The sequence below is a fragment of the Lutra lutra genome, chromosome 6 (genome assembly GCF_902655055.1).
Source record: "Lutra lutra chromosome 6, mLutLut1.2, whole genome shotgun sequence".
NCBI lineage: Eukaryota > Metazoa > Chordata > Mammalia > Carnivora > Mustelidae > Lutra > Lutra lutra.
The window spans coordinates 4,457,145-4,477,957 of record NC_062283.1 but is presented as its reverse complement, the minus strand read 5'-3'; the positions used below and the strand labels follow the sequence as shown (position 1 = coordinate 4,477,957).

The 20,813-nt window shown below is 42.9% G+C and overlaps 1 protein-coding gene across 2 annotated transcripts in view; it reads right to left on the bottom strand.

The window, feature by feature from the left end:
* Positions 1-20,813, bottom strand: part of DCDC2 (doublecortin domain containing 2) — a 139,448-nt gene that overhangs the window by 82,254 nt on the left and 36,381 nt on the right. For both annotated transcript variants that reach the window (XM_047734958.1, XM_047734957.1), the window contains exons 4-7: positions 12,200-12,276; positions 11,935-12,066; positions 9,048-9,194; positions 7,241-7,295 (exon numbers count right to left, since the gene is read on the bottom strand). In XM_047734958.1, coding sequence (XP_047590914.1) covers positions 7,241-7,295; positions 9,048-9,194; positions 11,935-12,066; positions 12,200-12,276 — 411 coding nt within the window. The remainder of the gene's footprint in view (positions 1-7,240; positions 7,296-9,047; positions 9,195-11,934; positions 12,067-12,199; positions 12,277-20,813) is intronic.

Sequence of the window (20,813 nt, the reverse complement as noted above, 5' to 3'; positions counted from 1 at the left end):
GAGATGCTGTGGAACTTTCAAGAACTAAAATGGAGCTCAGTGAGGGAGAGCCTCTGGCTCTGGGCAGAATGGTCCTACACAGCTCTCTGGGAAAAAGCATTTTTGCAAACCGCGTGTGACAAGGACAGAGCGGAATTGTGCCCGGGATTCATACAGCCTGAAAAGTCAGCTCTATCACGGGCTACGCAGGAAGTGCTGATTTGCTCCGTTTCTGATAAGGACACTCAAAAGGGCTTATTCTGGAGCATTGAGAAAGCCGGGTGGATGCCAGTAACACTATAGGCTTTGGTAACGGACCCCCATGCGTGGAGTTACTGAATCATGACTGATCGCAGGGCGCTCTGTGAGGCCAGCATTAAGCTAAAAGAGGGGGAGGAATTTGTTTTGTAACTAGAAGACTGGAAACAATTTAAATGCCTGTGTTTTTTAACAAAGACAAAAATGTTGATTCATCTGAAGTGTCAACAATATGAAATATTTATGTAATAATGATACAAAAAGATACAAGTTATATAAGTTATAGTCATATTTATTTACATAGTTAATTATGTTATATATATTTATATTTATTCATGTAGTTAATTATATAAATTATAGCTGGTCTACAAATAAATTGTGGAGGGTAGGGAGACAAAGGAATGGAGATAGGGGGATTTTCCTTCCTTTTTTGAGACTTCCACATAGGACTTATAACCTGGATACACAAGTGGAGAGTTATAGCTACTTTGGGGGTGTAGGAAATACAGGAGTTTTGCCTTTCTCATACAGCTTTGCCGGGTGATAAAACAGTATTAATGAGTGCTTCTCACGTGCTAAACACTGTTTAACACAAATACGGTATTACTGTCACCATTTTACAGGTACAGGGGGATTCACTTTCTCAAGGTTACCCTGGTCTGGTTTTCCTATGACACGAAAGCTTCCCGATGCCAAGACACTGCAAATACTCACTACATGGCGCGATTCCCTGAGAAGGCCACCGGGAGGTGACAAACGGTGGCTTTACGCCAAAGCAGAGTCCATCAAGAAGCAGCCTGATTGTGTGGCGTGTCCTGGGAGAAAACCAGACCCGGTGCGGGACCTGGACCACTGCCCTGCTTCCCGCCCCACACGCAGCAGTGCACGGGGCGGCACTAGCAATCCTCCGCTCAAATCAACAAAAAGCTGAAAGGACCCCTTCGACCCCTCCTACTTTATTAAAACTGGGTTTTTTTTTAAGAGCTCCCTAGGCTTGGGGCGCCTGGGTGGCTCAGTGGGTTAAGCCGCTGCCTTCGGCTCAGGTCATCATCTCAGGGTCCTGGGATCGAGTCCCGCATCGGGCTCTCTGCTCAGCAGGGAGCCTGCTTCCTCCTCTCTCTCTCTGCTTGCCTCTCTACTTGTGATCTCTCTCTGTCAAATAAATAAATAAAATCTTTAAAAAAAAAAAAAAGAGCTCCCTAGGCTCTTTCCAACACGAGCCTGTCAACTCAGGTGTCTTTCGTGACCACAGGAAAGACATCCAGCCCCAAGGACACATGCCGAAGGCCCAGAGGCCGGAAAGCGTCAAGTTTAAGAGGACGTTGTGAGGGTTAGGAGTCCCCGCCTCGGAGACGCACCCAGAAGGGAGACTCCTGACCAGGAACGTGGCCCCAAACTCAGGCTGGCATTTCTCTCCCTGACATCTCTGGTGATGGCTCGTGTGCAAAAAGCCTTTTTATCCACACTGGACTCAGTTTCCCAAAAGGCAAAATGGAACTTCGGGAGCATCTGGAATTTATCTCGCTTTACAGTGACTCTGTGCTACGTGGAGAACCGTGTTGTTCGTTTGTTTTTACCAGAACTTCAGAGATGACAATATTCGAGTCTGTCAACTACCGATCGCAAGATTCAAGGCCACATGGGAAGAAGAGCCAAGAACGGTCCCTGAGTTTACACATCTTCCACGAGGGGGCGCCCTGATTCCGCGCCGTGTGCCCGGGCAGCCTCCCGATGTGGGGGTGGTTTTCACACTGCCTAGACTTTAACACCATCCACGTCTATCCTTTTGTTTTCAAGGCCGGAACTCCAAGCTAAAATTACCCTCTGTTTGCTCCTGTCGGTGATTCCCCCAGCACGAGGAGTCTGGGTAGGGAACGGCTTTTTCTGGGGCCATCCTGCTCCGCACAGGGCCCTTCCTGGGCTGCTCTGCCAGGGTCTGCCTGAGCCGGGAAGCCCCCTCACCACCCGCACTCCCTACCACGGGGTGGGTGCTGCTGGCCCACCGGCAGGGCCCCCTGCGTGCGCTCTGGTAGCTTTCCCTTCTTTCCCCACTAAGTTCTCTCAGGCTCCCACCCCCACTCCCCTTCTTTAGGCAACACAGCGATTCCTAGAAAGCTTTGCCAGAAACAAATTCCTAAAAATCCAGTTTGCATCCCCCCTGACTTGAATCAGCATTTCAGGGGTGCCTTTCCTGCTGACTCGGGGGTGGCCCCCACTGTCTGGAGCTAGGTCTCCCCTGGCCCCTTTGTGCACACTCCCACTTGGTGCCAAGCAGTGAACGATCCTAAAAACATGTACGTTCTCCAGGGGCCCAATTAATTAAGGGACAGGAGTAAAATAATCCCTCTGTTAAAAAAAAAAAAAAAAAAAAAAAGGCTGTGACTTTGGAATTGCCCACGCGATGGTCCCTCCGTGGGGCTCACCATCCGGCTTTCACCCGCGCGCCACGCCAGGTTCACGAGGGCCTGCGTGTGCCAGGCGCGTCTGCCCCTCTGCTCTGATACAGACTCCTGGAAGTGGCCTGCCCCCAGCACCTAGAGGACACCGCCCTCCCACTGTCCCACTGTCTCTTCCCACACCCGGATGTGTTCCGGCTCATCCCCGATCAATACCAAATGTACTTGTCTTTCTTGTCTTTCTCCTGCTCTAGAAGGTACGATCCATCCCCTTACTGTTTTCTCTGCATTCGCGGCCTCCCTCTCCCCACAAGCACTCCAAAGTGCCCAGGATGTAACATGTGCTCAGCAAATGCCTGCTGGGTGAATGCGCCGGTCAGAGACCACGGTGACAAGATCCTCTAGGACGAATTGTCACAGATGTCCATCTTGCCTGTTACCTCGTCTGGGTCACCTGCGTCCCAGACCTGGGCCCAGCCGTGTCCCCGCCTCCCACCTCCTATTTCGGTTCTCCCCCGACCCACCTCCCTGCAGACACCACCCGGAGGGAGCCTCAGACATGTACATCCGACAATATCCTCCTCTTCTTCTCTCCTAACCCTCAGACGGTGTCTCAACGAAGAATAAAATCCAGACTCCTAACACGGAGTCTACAGACCCGGCCCGACGCGCCTCTCCCATCTCAGACCACTTGGCCTTATTCTTTCCCTCCCCCCATGCCAAGATGCCACCAAAGGCCTTTGTGACCGTTGCCGCTGCCACAGAGGCTCTTTCTGGTCCTCCCCACCCTACAGGACCGGCTCCTTTACATCATTAAGGTCTCAGAGAATTTTCTACCAATTCGGGCCTTGCTTCATTTTCCTTCTAGTGCTTAGCACCATGTGAAATGATGTCTCCGTTTGTTTAGAGGTGGAGAGCCTATGGACATCCTTCCTCCACCACAACCCACCCCCACCACACACACGCACACTAGCGCTAAAAGGAAGGTTCCATGAGGTCTGAAACTTGATCTGTTTGCCACTACGAGCCAGTCCTTTAAAGTGGCTCCGATTAAAAAAATAATAATAAAATAAAAATTAAAAAATTTTAAAAATTTAAAGAATTTTTTTTAAAAATAATAAAAATTAATAAAAATTAAAAAATAAAGTGGCTCCAAGCACCTTAGTAATTGCTCAGAAGTATGTGTCAGATGGCCATCTGAACAAGCAGACAGACAGACGGATGAAAAGACAGAAATCTCTTGGAGTGTGTGGGAAGAGGCAAACCCTACTGGTATTTTATTTAAGTCAGAGCGTGGAAATATAATTTTGAGTCTTTGCTTTCTTTTTTTTTTTAAGATTTTATTTATTTATTTGACAGACAGAGATCACAAGTAGGCAGAGAGGAAGGCAGAGAGAGAGGAGGAAGCAGGCTCCCCGCTGAGCAGAGAGCCCGATGTGGGACTCGATCCCAGGACACTGGGATCATGACCTGAGCTGAAGGCAGAGGCTTTAACCCGCTGAACCACCCAGGCGCCCCGAGTCTTTGCTTTCTATGAGATGGACACATGTCATGTGGTTGAATCTTTCCTCCAAGGCCGTTTCCCCAGAGAAGGCCTGTCCCGACCGACCTACCTAATAGGTTCTCCTTTCATTGTGTCCTACTGCTCTGCACTTTTCTTTCATTCCTACCACACCATGTAATTATATACCGATTTCTGGAATTGTTAGTTGAAACTTGTTCTCCCCCAAGTGTACCTTGAGCTCAGAGTGCCCTGTCTTTTTCTGCTCATCTCCATCTCCCGGGGGCCCTGTTCTGTGCCAGAGATGCAGGAAACTCCATTTACCATTAAATGAAGCAGCATTCATGGCACAGATTCTAAATAACGTCCAAACAAGAGAGAGAACAAGGAAACTACACGGACGTGCCTCTTGCCCATGAATTTTAAAGCAGGAAACACACTGCACATTTTTAATAAAAAAAAATAGACATTCCAAACCTCAGAATAATAAGCACATAATTCCAAAGTCTGCTAACTGTGAATGCAAAGAGTCGAGTTATGGTCTCGGTTCTGACGCCAGCTTTCTCAGCTGACCTCGGGTCAGTGATGAAGTCCCCGGGGTCTCTATCTGACCACCAGTCTTGAAGCGGCATTGAGGGGATCGATAAGCCCACACACGCCTGGTAGACAAGAGGATTCTACCCCAAAATCCTGAAGAAGAGCGAGAGGACAAAATTTCCAAACCCTACATTCACAGGTTCTACTTAGCTTCCATGGTGGCTAAAATCGATCTTTGAGCCACTGGAACATTCTCTCTCCTCCCTTCTCCTCCTCTGCAGACCCATGCTGTCAGGCTGCCTTGGGGCTGGGTCCTCTGTGGCCCATGTGCGCCCTCTCCAGGCTCCCCCCAGAACAGCAGGAAGAGGGCTGCCCCCGCCCAGTGAGCTGGGCCAGGTGCCAGGAAGGAACAGCAGAGCCAGGTCCGCTCTCCAGCTATGACCACTACGCAGACGGACTTGCGATCTTCACCCTGGGCCCTCGTCAGGCCTCCGTCTCCACCAGTTACAGCGGCTTGCTGCACACTCCCAACTAGGTTTCATGATGACACTCCCCACTCAGTATGTTTGAAATTGGGCAGGTCATCATTTCCTCCGACGGCCCTCTTCTTGGCCAGCCAGGATCGCGCTATTTTCCGGGCGATCCAAGCTCGAGAACTCACAGCTATCTCTGGCTCCAAGCTCTCCTTAACCCCTCTGTGTCTCATCACCAAGAAAGTCCTCCATCTCTTCAAGGGCAACAGGTGCCTCCCTAGCCTGGCTCTTTCCACCTGATGCGGCCTGCTCGCAATGGCCGCATGACCGACATCTCTCATCCGCAAACTCTCACCATGTGAGTCCTTCCCCACAAAAAAGATCTGACCTTCCTAGAATTGATTTGGGTTCACATTCGCACTTCACGGAAGCCTTCGTGAGCTGCCCTCTACTCCAGGATAAGGACTAGACTCTTGGCTCTGACATTCAAGGCCATCTGAAGTGGCCACCTCCTACCACTCCAGACATACCAGCCCCCATACATGATGGAGCCCCTGCTCCAGAGCGGCTCCCTGTCCCCGGGGGGTCATGAGCGTGAGCTCCCTCCCGACGGGCCATCTGGACTCAGTGGGAGCCTTTGGAGGTGCTCCTTCTCCTGTCTGTGCAGAGGTCCCCTTCTTTTTTTTTTTTTTTTTAAGATTTTATTTATTTGAAAGAGAGAGATCACAAGTAGAGAGAGAGAGAGAGGAGGAAGCAGGCTCACTGCCTAGCAGAGAGCCCAATGCGGGACTCGATCCCAGGACCTTGAGATCATCACCCGAGCTGAAGGCAGAGGCTTAACCCACTGAGCCACCCAGGCAGCCCTCCCCTTCTTGTTTTTAAGTACAGATCACAGCCTGTATGATTGCCTCTCGGAGAGCACATCTTGGCTCCTTTCTCACACCATCCTTTCCATCTGAAACCCCTTCCCCTCATCAGCCTTCACCTGTTGCAAACATCCCTCAAAGCCATGGCTCATGTTCAACTTCCTTCCTGCACTTTGGCAAACACACGTTTCACTCCCTCTGCCTCGCGTTTACTGATCTCACCGGATACTCGCTGTTGAGACGTTTTCAGGCTCTGCTCTCCACTTCAGCTAGATTGTACAGGTCCTGGGGGCAAAAGCTTGGTCACCAACTGTGTGAGAGCCTCAGCTCATGAATAGGTCATAAATATCTGTCACCTGTTATTCTGAGTTCAGCACTATTTCACACAAAATTATTTTTTTTTTCCAAAGAATTGTGCATGATATATAAAAAGTTTGAGGGGGGGCACTAAATCATCATGAGGAGACATATCATCACCCAGCAATCACCAATGTCACAAATACCAACAGAAGAATTGTGCGGAGTTAAATCAGGGGAGCAGTGTGCTGGTGGGGGGGTGTCAAAGCAATTCTGATCACTGCTGGTCCGGCAGCTCAGTCGAAAAAGCAGAGAGAGAAGCCCCAGCCAGAAAAGCCTGTCACAGCAGACCTGCAGCCTGGCGTCACACCCCTCCCAGGTTACAAGGTCACCTACTATGTGCTCGCCACGGTTCCCCTGGGAGAGGTAAGGAATGGACATTCACTGAGTTAACAAACATGTGGACCAATCATGGATGGAAAAAATTCCGAAAGGGAATGAGGCAGAGTGATTCTCAGTCTTTTAAAGGAAGATAACTTGACGATTGCCTTTTTTTTTTTTAAACAAAAACTTCCTCTTTTTAGTCTTTATTGGAGAGAGAAAACCAGACTGAGCAGACCACGAATGCGACCTAATGCAGCCTTTCCTCTACTTTTATGCATCATTGCCCAGATTTCAACTGTGAAGTAAGTTACATCAGGTCTATACACAAGGAAAAAGATACCTACTTTGGAACCTCTATTCTTAAAATATTAGTTCACTTTGAAGACCTTAACTGTAACATTAACGTTCTAGCGTTGTCTCACATAATTGCTTTTATACCACAAAGCAGCTATGTTTTATGTCTTCAAGTTTAAATGAAACCCAGAGGACAGCCTCCCCGTGTCACATAGAAATAGAGAGTATTTAATGAGTAAAGCATCTGATACTTACACTCCCTTTAGACTTTCTGGATCCTACAATCGGAGGTAGTGAAGAGGCTTTCTGACTGTGGAAACAAACAGCAATTTAGAAATTGGAATATTATTGACAAATAATGCAAGAATGCAAGATAACTGTCATCCCAACTTGTCATCCCAATCTGCAAGTTATCTGTTTAAGGGACATGGGTGTTTCACAAAAAGTGCCACATACTTTCCTGATTTCACAAAGACCACCGTACAATTATTAAAGTCCATTCCAAAAGATCTTCAGTGTTTAACGTTAAACTATTGTAATCAATGCTCCCTATAAACTTTTAATATCACCCTCAGTTTTTCTGTAGCATTTTTATTCAAATCCCCAAACTTTCTGGATGCGTTTCAAAAAGTCATTTCCTAAGCAGAGGGATGGTTTTGCCAGATTGAGTCAAAAACAATAAACATCCACTGTTTTCATAATGTCCTCAGTGTCTATGTCAGAAGCTCAGAAAGGCAAAACACTGATGTCTATATTCAAGGGAGCTTCTAGACCTGTCATTCTCAATAAAAAATAAAAGTTCTTTTTGGCTACAGGAATGTTGTTCCACACAGGGAAGGGAAAGACCTATCTTGGAACCCAATGACCCCCTCTAAAAAGAACTCCGCACATAGAGGAAGATGTGTCTAACTGATTTGTCTGCGAGAGGCCACCATGAGCTACAGACTTCTCCCCACCCTCGAGAACACTCTGTAGCCCACGTCAGGGGAATCCAATGTCGCTCAGCAGAGATGGTGACAGATCTGACATCATGGACGGCTAAGAATGGTCGTCAATAAGTCTGCTGGCAAGTAATTCTACAGTGCTGGAAAACCGTGTGCTCTTGCCCACTCCAAACACCGCCCCAAAAGTCCATTTCATCCCTTACTTATTTGGAAGCCCTGGGCTGGCCTCGCCATCAAGCTTCTCAAACATCAAATTAATGGAGAAAAATCAGTGACCTTGTGTTGTCTCTGTGCAAGTCACACACACCCCCGCAAAAGACAGTCACAAAAACTCAGGTTCTGAGAGCTAAGGGGCCACAGAATGTCTGGGAGAAGTAGCACAGGTGGTAAAAAAAAAAAAAACACACCATGAGCAAGCCAGGGGGTGCCCCCACCTGCCCGGGAGCCAGGCCTCTGCACGCCTGCCTCTACCAGCCCTCTGATCGGCTGAAGTAAGGCACCTTCTGCAAATACACGACACTCCCTAGAGAAAAAGGGGTCACAGGGCACTGTGTGTAATTAGGGGAGCAATCTTTAAAATTTTACATGTAATAATTATAGTCTCTCTTGCTGCCCTACTTACTTACACAAGGAGAATTATATCATTTTTATCCCATTATTATTAAAAGAAATGTAAAATATTATGTTTTTTGACACTTGTAGATGTTTGTATAGGAACCAACTGAAAATTATTTGGTCTAGCTAACCAGCAGAAACATCATTAAAACTTCAAATGATATATGCTACATAGCCTTGTATCTTCTTCACCAAAATAAATCTTTACTAAATAAATATTTACTATGAATTCATAAGTGAATAGTTTAAAAATGCTATATAGCCTTTCATAGTTCCCCCCAAATTATATTTTTTGTGCAAAAAGAAAAATCTCCAATCTCCAATCATGGCAAAAATAAATAAATAAATAAAAATTTATATATATATATATATATATCTCACACAAGCTCTCCATTCTAACCAATGAGGAAGATTATACAATATATACGGTTGGTCAGCATAAGACTCAGTGTTATTCCAAGTGATAAGTAAAGCAGGAGATGTCAATGAGGATGAACACTTACCCATAGGACCTTCTCATGGTGGACTTGTCAAAAAGTAATTCACTGTAAGGCAATTTCTTAAACTTATCTCTGCCGACAGCCACGTAAAACTGTCCATTCTCCAACTCGGCCCCACTCTCAACAAGTTTTCCTTCTATCGTGTAAAGTCTGCCGAAACGTGAACACCCACAATTAAAATTCTAACAAGCATGAAAGAGCTGCTTAAAATTACGAAGTTCAAAGAAGCATCCCTCTCTTAAGTTGGCTCTATTTGTTAGTTTGTTACTATTTGTTACTATTCTATTTATTTGTTACTATTCTAATTGTTGATTTTGAAATGCCTCCAAGTCATTAGATTCATCCAAACACCAGGGTTACCATGTGGAGACAGCTACATGGTCTACAGAGAGAGCGCGCTCTCTCTCTCGCTCGCTCTCTCTCTCTCTCTCTCTCTCTCTCGGCACAAGTTCTTCATCCCAATAAACTACCAACCCAATAGCAGAATCCTCTCCTGTTGTCATAGTAAGATTTCAGACGGAAAGCACTGAACATGATGCTTTATTTTATCTTGTAAGATTTTCTTTATTTATTCATGAGAGACAGAGGGTGCGGGGGGGAGGCAGAGGGAGAAGCAGGCTCCCCACTGAGCAGGGAGCCCAATGCTGGACTCGGTCCCAGGACCCCGGGATCATGACCTGAGCCAAAGGCAGATGCTGAACCGCTAAGCCCCCCAGGCAGCCAAACGTGGTGCTTTAAATGGAGCTCAGCTCCCGCTAAGGTCGGGTCTTCTACTTCTATTTTGTGAGCACGTTTACAGTTAACTTTCCTAATGTATTTCTCTGGTTGACAAACCGTGCATTCTGCGCAAAGGCCCTCAGCCAAAACATTACACCAAACACACACAGAATGGGGGCAGAAAACAAGAGGCAAAGGAGCCCATGGCGAGGGTTAATGGTGCAGAACTGCATAGCATTCGTGCCTCTTCCTTTTTTTTTTTTTTTTTTGCCTCCCCCCATCTTCCCAGAATCAAGGGACTTCACAAAGGACCTCCCTTTACTGTAAAACTGCTGCTGTGGACCACAGTGAATACGTTACTTATTAAAAGAACAGTGATAACTTCACTACACGATTTAAAGGGTCCACAGAAAAATGTTTTTTACAGAACAAGAAATCGAGACTATTAGAAAACACCATGAAAAAGGCAATGCCTATTTCTGAAGGTGATAAACAAGAGTTTATAACTAGAAGGAGATCAAGAAAACCATTAAAAAAAACTTCTTAACACTATCTAATAAAGGTTGGTGACATGTGCAAAGAAAAAGGCATTGATCTGTCTGCTTCTTCACCGATGATGGAAGAAGGACAAAGAAAACAGCCACAAAAACCCTGAAATATGTTTGGGTTGATTTAATGTAAAGATGCTCCTTCTTTCTGACCCGTAATTCTATTCCTGTAAGTCTAATTATCAACATTTAACCCAGATTTTCTGATTTTCCCTCCTTAACCTAGACCATGGTTTCTGAACAATGGTTCTGTTGGCATTTTGAATCTGATAAATTTTTGTTGGGGGACAGGGAAGGAGAGTTGGGAGCTTAGCTGTGAACTATAGGTGTTCCTAATAGCACCCTTGGCTTCTACCCACTAGATGGTAGTGGCAGCTGCCCCATCCCCCAACTGTGACTACCAAAAGTAACCTGATGTTGCCAAATGTCTCCCAGGGCCAAAATCGTCCCAGGCTGAGAATGGCTGGCCTGGACCCAGACATTCATTTTCCTTCAAAACAGGAAGATCGAAGTCAGTAGTCAACTTTTAAGGCTTAAAATTAAGACAGCATCACTGTGGAACTGGAAATAGCCAAGATTTGACTGGTTTCCTCTGCAGGCAGTTAAGCGTACCGAATAAATTCTAACTCATGATTTTACCCTTCTTTTATAGGACTTTGGTTGGCCTGCTTTCTTCCTTTTTTACAAAAGGCAAGAACGAAATGGGGAGTTGAACCAGTTTTAGTGGGATGCTTCTGGTATAGAAATATTCTAAAGCACAGGGAGGGTCCAACCATAAGGCTTTTTAATGTTCTGTTAAAGGAAAATGGGTATGTCTCAAGTGACCAGCAACCAAATCTCACGCATATCTGGCATTACACTGACAATTGAGTTTCTCCAAATATTCAAATATTGGGGTGGGCATGGGAGAATATATATATTTTCATTTCTGTATTTAGACTTGCAAATATTTTATTTCCATGAATGAATTTGTTCCAATCAATATAAGTATGAACACATGTATCTGGGCATGCAACTGTGTGTATGTATCTTTGGGTGCTTTATATTGAATTTACATTTATGTATATGTCAAAAGACACAACTGCATATCTAAAAAAAGAAAGAAAGAACTTTTAAGATCTGCCTTCACCCCTGACACCAATATAAATCTAGAAGGATCAAAGGTTTAAGTGAAATTAAAAGTACAAGATGAAAACACTGCAGAATATTTTTATAATTTGGAATAAGGAAAAGCTAAGTTAGTCATAAAACTTAATGATCTTAAGTAAAGACTGAACACTTGACTGTACCAAAATTCAACTTAACTGTATACCAAAAAAGGGAAAAAAAACATAAAGAGAATCAAAAATACAGACTAGAAACATTTAAAACTCATAGGAGAAAGAGCCAATTGCCTTAATATGTAAAGAGCATCTATAAATCAGCAAGATAAATATGCAAAGGCAATACAGATAGTTCACATATAATTAAAGATAAATTTGTGACATTTATTTAGAGAAAACCTTAGTAATTAAGAACACAGGCTCTGGAACCCAGACTGTGGTCCAGTGACTCCCCAGAGTGTCTTGGGATCATCCTGAACATTTCTACAACCCATCCACCCATGGAAGATGACTTTGGCGTACCTGTGGACAGCCCCACTCCTCAGAGTGACTTTTTCCGTGACCATTTGTAGCACATGATCCCACTGATTCAAGGTTTTTCTGGGGATGAGGAGGCGAGAGGCTGGATTTATGAGGTCTCCATTTGCAATCAAGCTGGGGAGAAAAAAAAAAAGTAAAACCAGCGAGCTGCACCATTTGAAACAGTTATACTTTTAAAGCTACAAAACAAATTGCAGACCTCAAGGAAAGCAACCTTCCAACCGCAGTGTGAAAGTCCTCAACTTACAAGATCGTGCAGGGCTCCTGAAGCGATTTTCTAAAGCGTGCGGACACGTTGATTCTGCTGTGCATTACGGGCTTCACCTTTAAAAAAGCAAAGAAATGCATATCACTGAGCATCTGTTAGGTTTTCTTTTTTTTTTTTTTTCTAGGAGTTAAAACTTTTCAGGGACAGGCTGAGACCTGTTATGCCTTTGTTAAAAACTTGCTCTTTTTTTCCAACGACATAAACACTCCGGGCTCACTTTCTAGCAACATCGCATGCCCTTAACTAAGCTCTCAAGAAAAATTTCCCTTAAGCCGTGGCTTACTGCTCATGATCTGTGCCCAAAATTAGGCCTCTCCTGAGAATTTCAAGGCAACATTTTAAACACTGCTTTCCCCTAACAAAGAAACAAAGTAATCTTACAAAATCTGGCACTCTGAAGGGCTCCCCCTCAATCCACAGCATAACTCCTCTCTGGGGCTGAATCTAGGCACACTCTCCCCAAGGTACGTGACCCCATCTAGTCCCACCCCCTGGGTACGAGAACATTTAGCCCTCTCCCCTCCACTGCCCCCACAACATGACCCCATCCCATTTCCCCCCACGGATTCCACTTCTCCCCTCTCCATCAGCCCACTTGCCCTAAACTTTGCTTCCAGGCTCTCCATTGCCAGCAGCAAGAAGCTCGGGCCCCCCCCGGGGTACCTTCTCCTGAGGCCAGGTTTTGGCTTTCAGCCACCCTCGTGCCTCCCTACTCAACGACATAGGGTTTACCTTGAATCCCCACCCCTCAGGCTGAACTCTAAAATTCCAGGGCAGACACACTCACTCTCAGCAGCTCATTTCCTTCCAAACTTAAGGAAATTGGGGCCAACAGGCATGAAGCTCCCGGAGCTCCCTTCCCTCCCCCTCATCTCCCTCTTCACCATTTTCTCCTTTCCACCTGCCTCGGGTGGAACCTCAGCCCTTTATAATAAAGCTAACGCCCACTGTGGTTTTGTCTCCAGCTACCTCTGCCAGATCCATGAATCATAGGCTTGTCTTAAAGCTTCTGCCAGTGCCCTCCCCTGCTGATTTTCCCAGAGCACGTACCATCATCTGACACGTGACACATTTTATTTATCTGATTTTCCATTGCTTGTCCCTATGGTGTCCCTATGGTGCTACCCTCACTATTACCTCATACTGTATTGAGTACATACTCTAGTAATTTTGTTCAAATGGCTCTTGACCTTGATTATATAAGGCCTTCCTTGTTGGATTCTTGAATTAAAGGTGAAGGTGAACATGTTATATAAACAAGTAACTTCAAAGTTCTTGTTGAATTGGCTAAAATGTGCTATTTTCCTTTAAAGCATACATATCTATAAACGTAACATACAGAAATTCATAAATACATGACTCAAAAATAATCATATAATTCTGAGTATATAGGTTGTTATTAGAATTAAATCAAACCACTTGTTTTGAATAATTGTTTTCCTCAGTAAGGTAAAAATTTCCCCCAAATGTTCATGATTAACCAGGTGAAGTGAAGATTAACCTTAAATATATATTGCTTCGATTATTATAACGAAGTTAACTAGGTTGTTTTCAGATATACTAATCTGAAAAAATAATCCAAATAATACACTGAATTGAAAAAAAAAAAGTAAGACCATTGTATAAAACAAATGAAACTTTTTGGAAACAGTACTATTTTTCATATACAGTGCATTTTTTAGTTGGCATTTCAAATAATAACCTCAATTATTTTTGCACACACAAAAATAAGCCAAATCAACTGCACATAAGGGAAATGTTTCCAGAACCCTTTTCAGGGATGAGGGCTTGGTCACATGGTGCTAATGTAGAGAATTATGGCTTTAGATAATGGAAAACATAATCAATTAGAATGTCTCTAAAATTTGTAAATTTCCTTATTAGTCCATACAATTTCCCTTGCCCTTTAAAAATAAATAGTATGTGAGATATGAGTATAATATCAAGTATCAGTCAACACACTAGTTAGGGAGGGATGGACACCCGGGGTGGGATGTGAGGTTCTCTCACTCAGACCCTGGGTACCAGGAATGGCTTGCACTGGTGACTGGCCAATGGCTGGCCAATGTTGGTTGAGGAATCTAGGATTCTGGGACCAAATCCAAAGAAAAGGTATCAATTCAAAACTCCAACTTTCATTTTGGACCCAGCACACTAATAATCCTCCTGACTGGTCTGGTCAGTTTGGAACCACCACAGAGTAAAGGAGGGACATGCTCACAGCTGCTCTCCTGACTGAGTTCTTCACTGCGTCCAACACTTTTCTCAGAAAACCCAGTTTATTTGGATATGGAGAAGTAGGAAAGCCTAATTAATCAGAGAGAAGAATCATTCCCTGAGTGGAAATTTGAGAGGTTGGTAGGGAGAGAAAGATCTGATAAACACCTGCCTCCCATTGTTCCTGAAACCAGCTCTAAAGCCAACGGTGGCCAAAGTGGCGGAATCATGTTCACTCCATTAGAACGTGGTGAACCAGGACCCTAGTGCAGGTTTCTGGGTACAAATCACAGGTGCTTTCCAAAATATCCTTTCGTCTCTCCTATCTTTTTAAAATTGTCTTTCTGTCACTGATGGCCATAATAAACACTTTTCAAAGCCCATAATGCTTCATGTGAACCCAGTAAGGCTATACGTGATTTAACTCAAGTTCACCAATTCCACATGGCGCTTAATAGGACAATAACCACAGCTGGGTCAAATTCAAGCGAAACCTACAAGACTCAAAAAATATGCACCTGTTTGTTATAAAAACGAGCTCAGTGTAAACAAAAGTGTTGCTCTGAAAATATATCTTTGAAAGAGTAACTCCAAAGTCTACAAAAGGAGTAAATGGCTACGGGGTCCACGATTCTGCCCTCTAGGATTGACCGCCACACTTCTGATGAGAACCAATTCAATGCCTCACACCTCATTTTCTTAATCTGTAAAAGTAGGGATAATCCTGCTAAACTAGCCCAAAGGGAGGCTCCATGAACTAATTAACCAAGAGGCAATGCCACTCCCTTGGGCTGTTAGGCTGAATGCTTCAGAGGATCCACCTGCCTTTTGAAACCTCTTGAAACCTCTCGAAATCTAGGCCAAGAAAACCAAATTCAGTCTCGGGACCTGAGAAAATGATGCTGTTAAAGGAGCACCATCCCAAAAATCTCATGACTGCTGACCTCTTGGAAACACTCACTATACAATTTTTAAAGTCAGTATTTAAAAAATACATCAGGTTTTTGTGACTGCCCATAATAAAGATAAACCTAGGCATTTGGTGGGGGGAAATGTAATGAAGTTATTTATCTGCAAAATATACACCAAACCACACAAAAAGATTTCAACTCTATTTTCCTTACTGTATGGATTTAAGAAAGAGTGGAAAACAAAGTCCTTTACAAAATATTTCATCAATTTCTACCACTTTTTGATAAACAAGAAGAAAAGGGCCAAACATTTATAGAAGACACAGAGTTGAAAATAACTCACCTAGGAGTCAATATAGCAGACACACGTCCAAACTAGGAATTGGTCCAAAGAAGTTTTTTAAGTAATTATCCTTTTTCTTCAGTATTACTATTTTTTAAAAGATTTATTTGTTTGTTTTAGAGACAAAGAGAGCGAGCAAGCATGGGGAGGGATAGAGAGAGAGAGAGAATCCTAAAACAGATCTCAATGTGGGGCTCGATCCCAGTGGCCTGAGATCATGACCTGAGCTGAAATCAAGGGGTCAGCCCCTTAACAGACTGAGCCACCCAGGTGCCTCTACTCATTTTTAAATGGAAGAAGGACTGGCCAAGATGCCTGATGGATGGTGATGGTACAATGTCCTGTGGTGATTGTTTACATGATAATTAACAATTGGAATATGCCTCTATCAGAGGATAGTTCATGCTTAGAATTACGTCCTAAGCTTCACGGAATGAAACCATTTTTCATGGAGATACTCCAGGTGCGTGGGCTGAAGGAGAAATGTGACGAGGGAAGCCTGTGTAACAAAAGAGGGGGACATCGGCGGGGAGCCTGCTTCCCTTCCTCTCTCTCTCTGCCTGCCTCTCTGCCTGCTTGTGGTCTCTGTCTGTCAAATAAATAAATAGAATCTTTAAAAAAAAAAAAAAAAGAGGGGGACAATAACCAAACTTCTCAAAAGAGTAGCTGACTCTCCCTCTCCTTGGATTTCTATCAAAGGTATTACACTGCATCTCAGTTATTATGAGTTGACACATTCTTTTTTTTTTTTTAAGATTTTATTTATTTATTTGACAGAGAGATCACAAGCAGGCAGAGAGGCAGGCAGAGAGAGAGGAGGAAGCAGGCTCCCTGCTGAGCAGAGAGCCCGATGCGGGGCTCGATCCCAGGACCCTGAGATCATGACCTGAGCCGAAGGCAGCGGCTTAACCCACTGAGCCACCCAGGCGCCCCAAGTTGACACATTCTAACCTTCAGAGGAACACAGACCTTCTGAGACACAAGAATTACACCGCTTTTCTACCACTATTTTTCCCTTTTTCATATCTGAGGAAATACATTCTACTAACCGGTATGTAATTTTGACAAATAAAAGGCATCTGCTCTGCCTGTATCAGGTTGTTTTTCCAATTGAAAGAGTTGTTGTTGTTGTTTGTTGTTTCCATATTCAGGTAAACTAAAGGAGAGTTCCACTTCGGATTAGGAGGTAGAAGGTTGTAGGGGACTATTGTTCCCAACATGACTACAAAAACTGAAAGATAAGCTAAATAGCATGATTTTCTACATGTAAACATCCCCTGTCATCTATGTGTGTAACACATATAAGTACACAGCTTTACAGAGTGAAATTTTTAAGTGCGGTTAGTCTTGGAGGGGAGACTGGGGCAGGAGAAGTAAAGGTGATGTTATAATGATACTTTCCCTTTTTATACCCCAATCCTTTCTATATAACTTCTTTTCTTTTCTTTTATCTTTTGACCCCTGACCCATTTCTCCTACCCACCTCTGGCAACCACCCATCTATACTCTGTATCTATGAGCTTGCTTGGGTTGTTGTTTTTTTTAATGGCTCATATAAGAGATATCATCTTATATTTCTCTTCCTCTGACTTATTTCACTTAGCATAATGCCCTTGAAGCCCTGGAGACCCATCCACGTTTTCACAAATGGGAAGAATTCCTTTTTTTCATGGCCAAATATATTCCATTTTAAATTTATATGTCACAGTGTTTATCCATTCACACATCGATGGACCCTTAGGTGGATTTCATATCTTGGCTCTTGTAAATAATGCGGCAATAAACATGGGGGTGCATATTGCTTTTCAAGTTAATGTTTTTATTTTCTTTGGAAGATACCAGAAGAGCCACTGCTGGATCGCATCATATTCTGAGGAAGCTCCATACTGTTTTGCACAATGGCTTCACCGATCAGCATTCCCACCAGAAGGGCACAAGGGTTCCTATTTCTCCACATCTTTGCCAAAACTTATTTCTTGTTTTGTTTTGTTTTATAATAGTCTTCTAATATGTATGAATTGATACCTCATTGTGATTTTGATTTACCTTTCCCTGAAGATTAATTAATTATGCCTCGTAAGTATCTTTTTGTGGACCTACTGGCTATTTGTAGGTCTTCCTTGGAAAAATGTCTACTCATATCTTCTGCCCATTTCTTAATTGGATTGTCTGGGGGGGGGGGTTGTGGTTTTGTCATTGAGTTGGAGGAGTTCTTTTGGACATTAACCCTTTAGCAGATCTGTGATTTGCAAATATTTTCTACCATTTAGTAGGTTGCTTTTGTTTACAGTGTCAGATTCAAAAAAATCATAGCCAAGACCCATGCCAAGGAGTTTATCACCTATGTTTTCTTCTAGGATTTTTATGGTTTCAGGTCTTAAACATTCAAGTCTTTAATCCATTTTGAGTTAATTTTTGTAAATGGTGAGGGACAGTGGTAGAGTTTCATTCTTTTGCGTATGGCTGTCTGGTTTTCCCAACACTATTGAACAGACTATCCCTTCCCCACTGTATATACTTTCCTCCTTCTCATAAATTAATTGACCATATATGCATGGGTTTACTTTTGGACTCTCTATTCTGTTCTATTGATCTATATGTCTTTTTCTATGCTAATACCATACTATTTAAATTACTATAGCCCTGTAACATAGTTTGTAATTGGGGAGCATGGGGCCTCCAGCTTTGTTCTTTTTTTCTCAAGATTGCTTTAGCTATTTGGGGATTTTTGTGGTTCCATAAAAATTTTAGGACAATTTTTTTCCTATTTCTTTGAAAAACATCATTGGAATTTTGATGGAGATTGCACTGAATCTGTAGATTGCTCTGGGTAGTAAGGACATTTTAACAATATTTATTCCTCTGATCCTTGATATCTTTCCACTCATTTATGTCTTCTTCAATTTCTTTCATTAATGTCTTGTAGTTTTCAATATACAAGTCTTTCACCTCCTTGGTTAAATTTATTCCTAGGTATTTTGCTCTTTTTGATTCAATTATAAATAGGATGGTTTTCTTCCTTTCTTTCTTTGAGAAAGAACGTGCACAAGTGTGCACACACAGCAGGAGAGGGGCAGAGGGAGGAGAGAATCTTAAGCATGCTCCACCTCCACCATGGGGCTCAATGTCACCACCCTGGGATCATGAGCTGAGCCAAAATCAGGACTCAGACTCTTAACAAACTGAGCCACCAAAGGACCGTTCTTTATTTTTCTTTCTGATGGTTATTAGTGCATAGAAATGTAACTTTTTGTGTATTAATTATATAAACTGTAACTTTACTGAATTCACTTATCAGTTCTAACAGGTTTGGGGTTTTTTTGGTGAAATCTTTAGGGTTTTCTATATATGATATCATGTCATCTGCAAGTAATGACTTATTTTTCCAATTCTGATGCCTTTTTTTTCCTTGTCTAATTGCCCTGGCTGGGACTTCCAATGAGATGTTAAATAAAAGTAATGAGAGCAGGCAATCTTGTCTTACTCCTAACCTTAGAGGAAGCTTTCAGTTTTTTACCATTGAGTATTTCAGCTATGGGCTCATAATATATGGCCTTTATTCTATTCTCCCTATTCCCACTTCATCGGGAATTTTATTTTTTTTTAAGATTTTATTTATTTATTTGACAGACAGAGATCACAAGTAGGCAGAGAGGCAGACAGAGAGAGAGAGGGAAGCAGACTACCCGCTGAGCAGAGAGCCCTTCATCGGGAATTTTAATCACAAATAAATGTTGAATTTTGACAAATGCTTTTTCTGTATCTACTGAGATGACCATATGATTTTTATCCTTAATTTTATTTCACTTATCCACATTTTGTTAACGTAGTGGTATATCACATTGACTACTTTGAGGATGTTGAACCATCCTTTTATCCCTGCAATACATCCCACTTGACTGTGGTCTATGGTCTTTTTAATGTCTTGTTGGCTTTGGTTGACTAATATGTTGTTGAGGATTTTTGCATCTGTGTTCATCAAGGACATGGGCCTGTAATTTGCTTGTAACATTCCTTGTCTGGTTTTGGTATCAAGCCCAAGGTATCAGGGTAATGTTGGCCTTATAAAATGAGTTTGGAAGCTCCTCTTCTTTTTCTTGGAAGACTTTGAGAAGGATTCATATTCATTCTTCTTTGAATGTTTAGTAAAATTCACTAGTGAAGCCATCTGGCCCTGGACTTTTGTTTCTTGGTAGATTTTTGATTTCTGAGTCAATCTTTTTACTAGTAATCCATGTTTGGATTTCATCATGATTCAGTCTTGACAGGTTGTAGGTTTCCAGGAATTTATCCATTTCTTCTAGGTTGTGCAGTTTGGAGCATACGTTTTTTCAGAGTAGTCTCTTATGAACCTTTGTATTTCTGTGATATCAGTCATTTCTGATTTTATTTATTTAAGTCCTCTTTTTTTTCTTGGTGAGTCTAGCTAAAGGCTTGTCAATTTTATTTATCTTTTCAAGGAAACAGCCCTTGGTTCCAGAGATGATCTTTTTTTTTTTTTTTTCAGATTTTATTTATTTATTTGACAGAGACACAGCGATTGAGGGAATACAAGCAGGGGGAGTGAGAGAAAGAGAAGCATACTTCCTGCGGAGCAGGAAGCTCGATGCGGGGCTAGATCCCAGGACCCTAAGATCAGGACCTGAGCCAAAGGCAGATGCCTAACAACTGAGCTGTCCCTCCACTGATCTTCTTTATTTTTTTTAAATCTCTTTTTATTTCTTCTCTAATCTCTGTTTCCTCTTTCCTTCTACAAATGTGGGGCTTCATTTGTTGTTTTCTTCCTTGTTCCCGAATGTGTGATGTTAGGTTCTTTATCTGAGACTTTTCTTGTTTCTTGAAACAGACATTTATCACTATGAACCTCCCTCTTAGAACTGCTTTTGCCGCATACCGTAAATTTTGGTATGTTCTATTTCCATTTTTGTTTGTCTCAGGTATTTTTTTTATTTCCCTTTTGACCTCTTCACTGGCTCACTGGTTGTTCAGTGGCATGTTGTTTAATCTCCACACACTTGTGAATTTTTCACTTTTCTTCATGTAATTAATTTCTAGTTTCATACCATTATGGTCAAAAGGACACTGGACATGATCCCAGTCCTCTTAAATTAATTGGGACTTT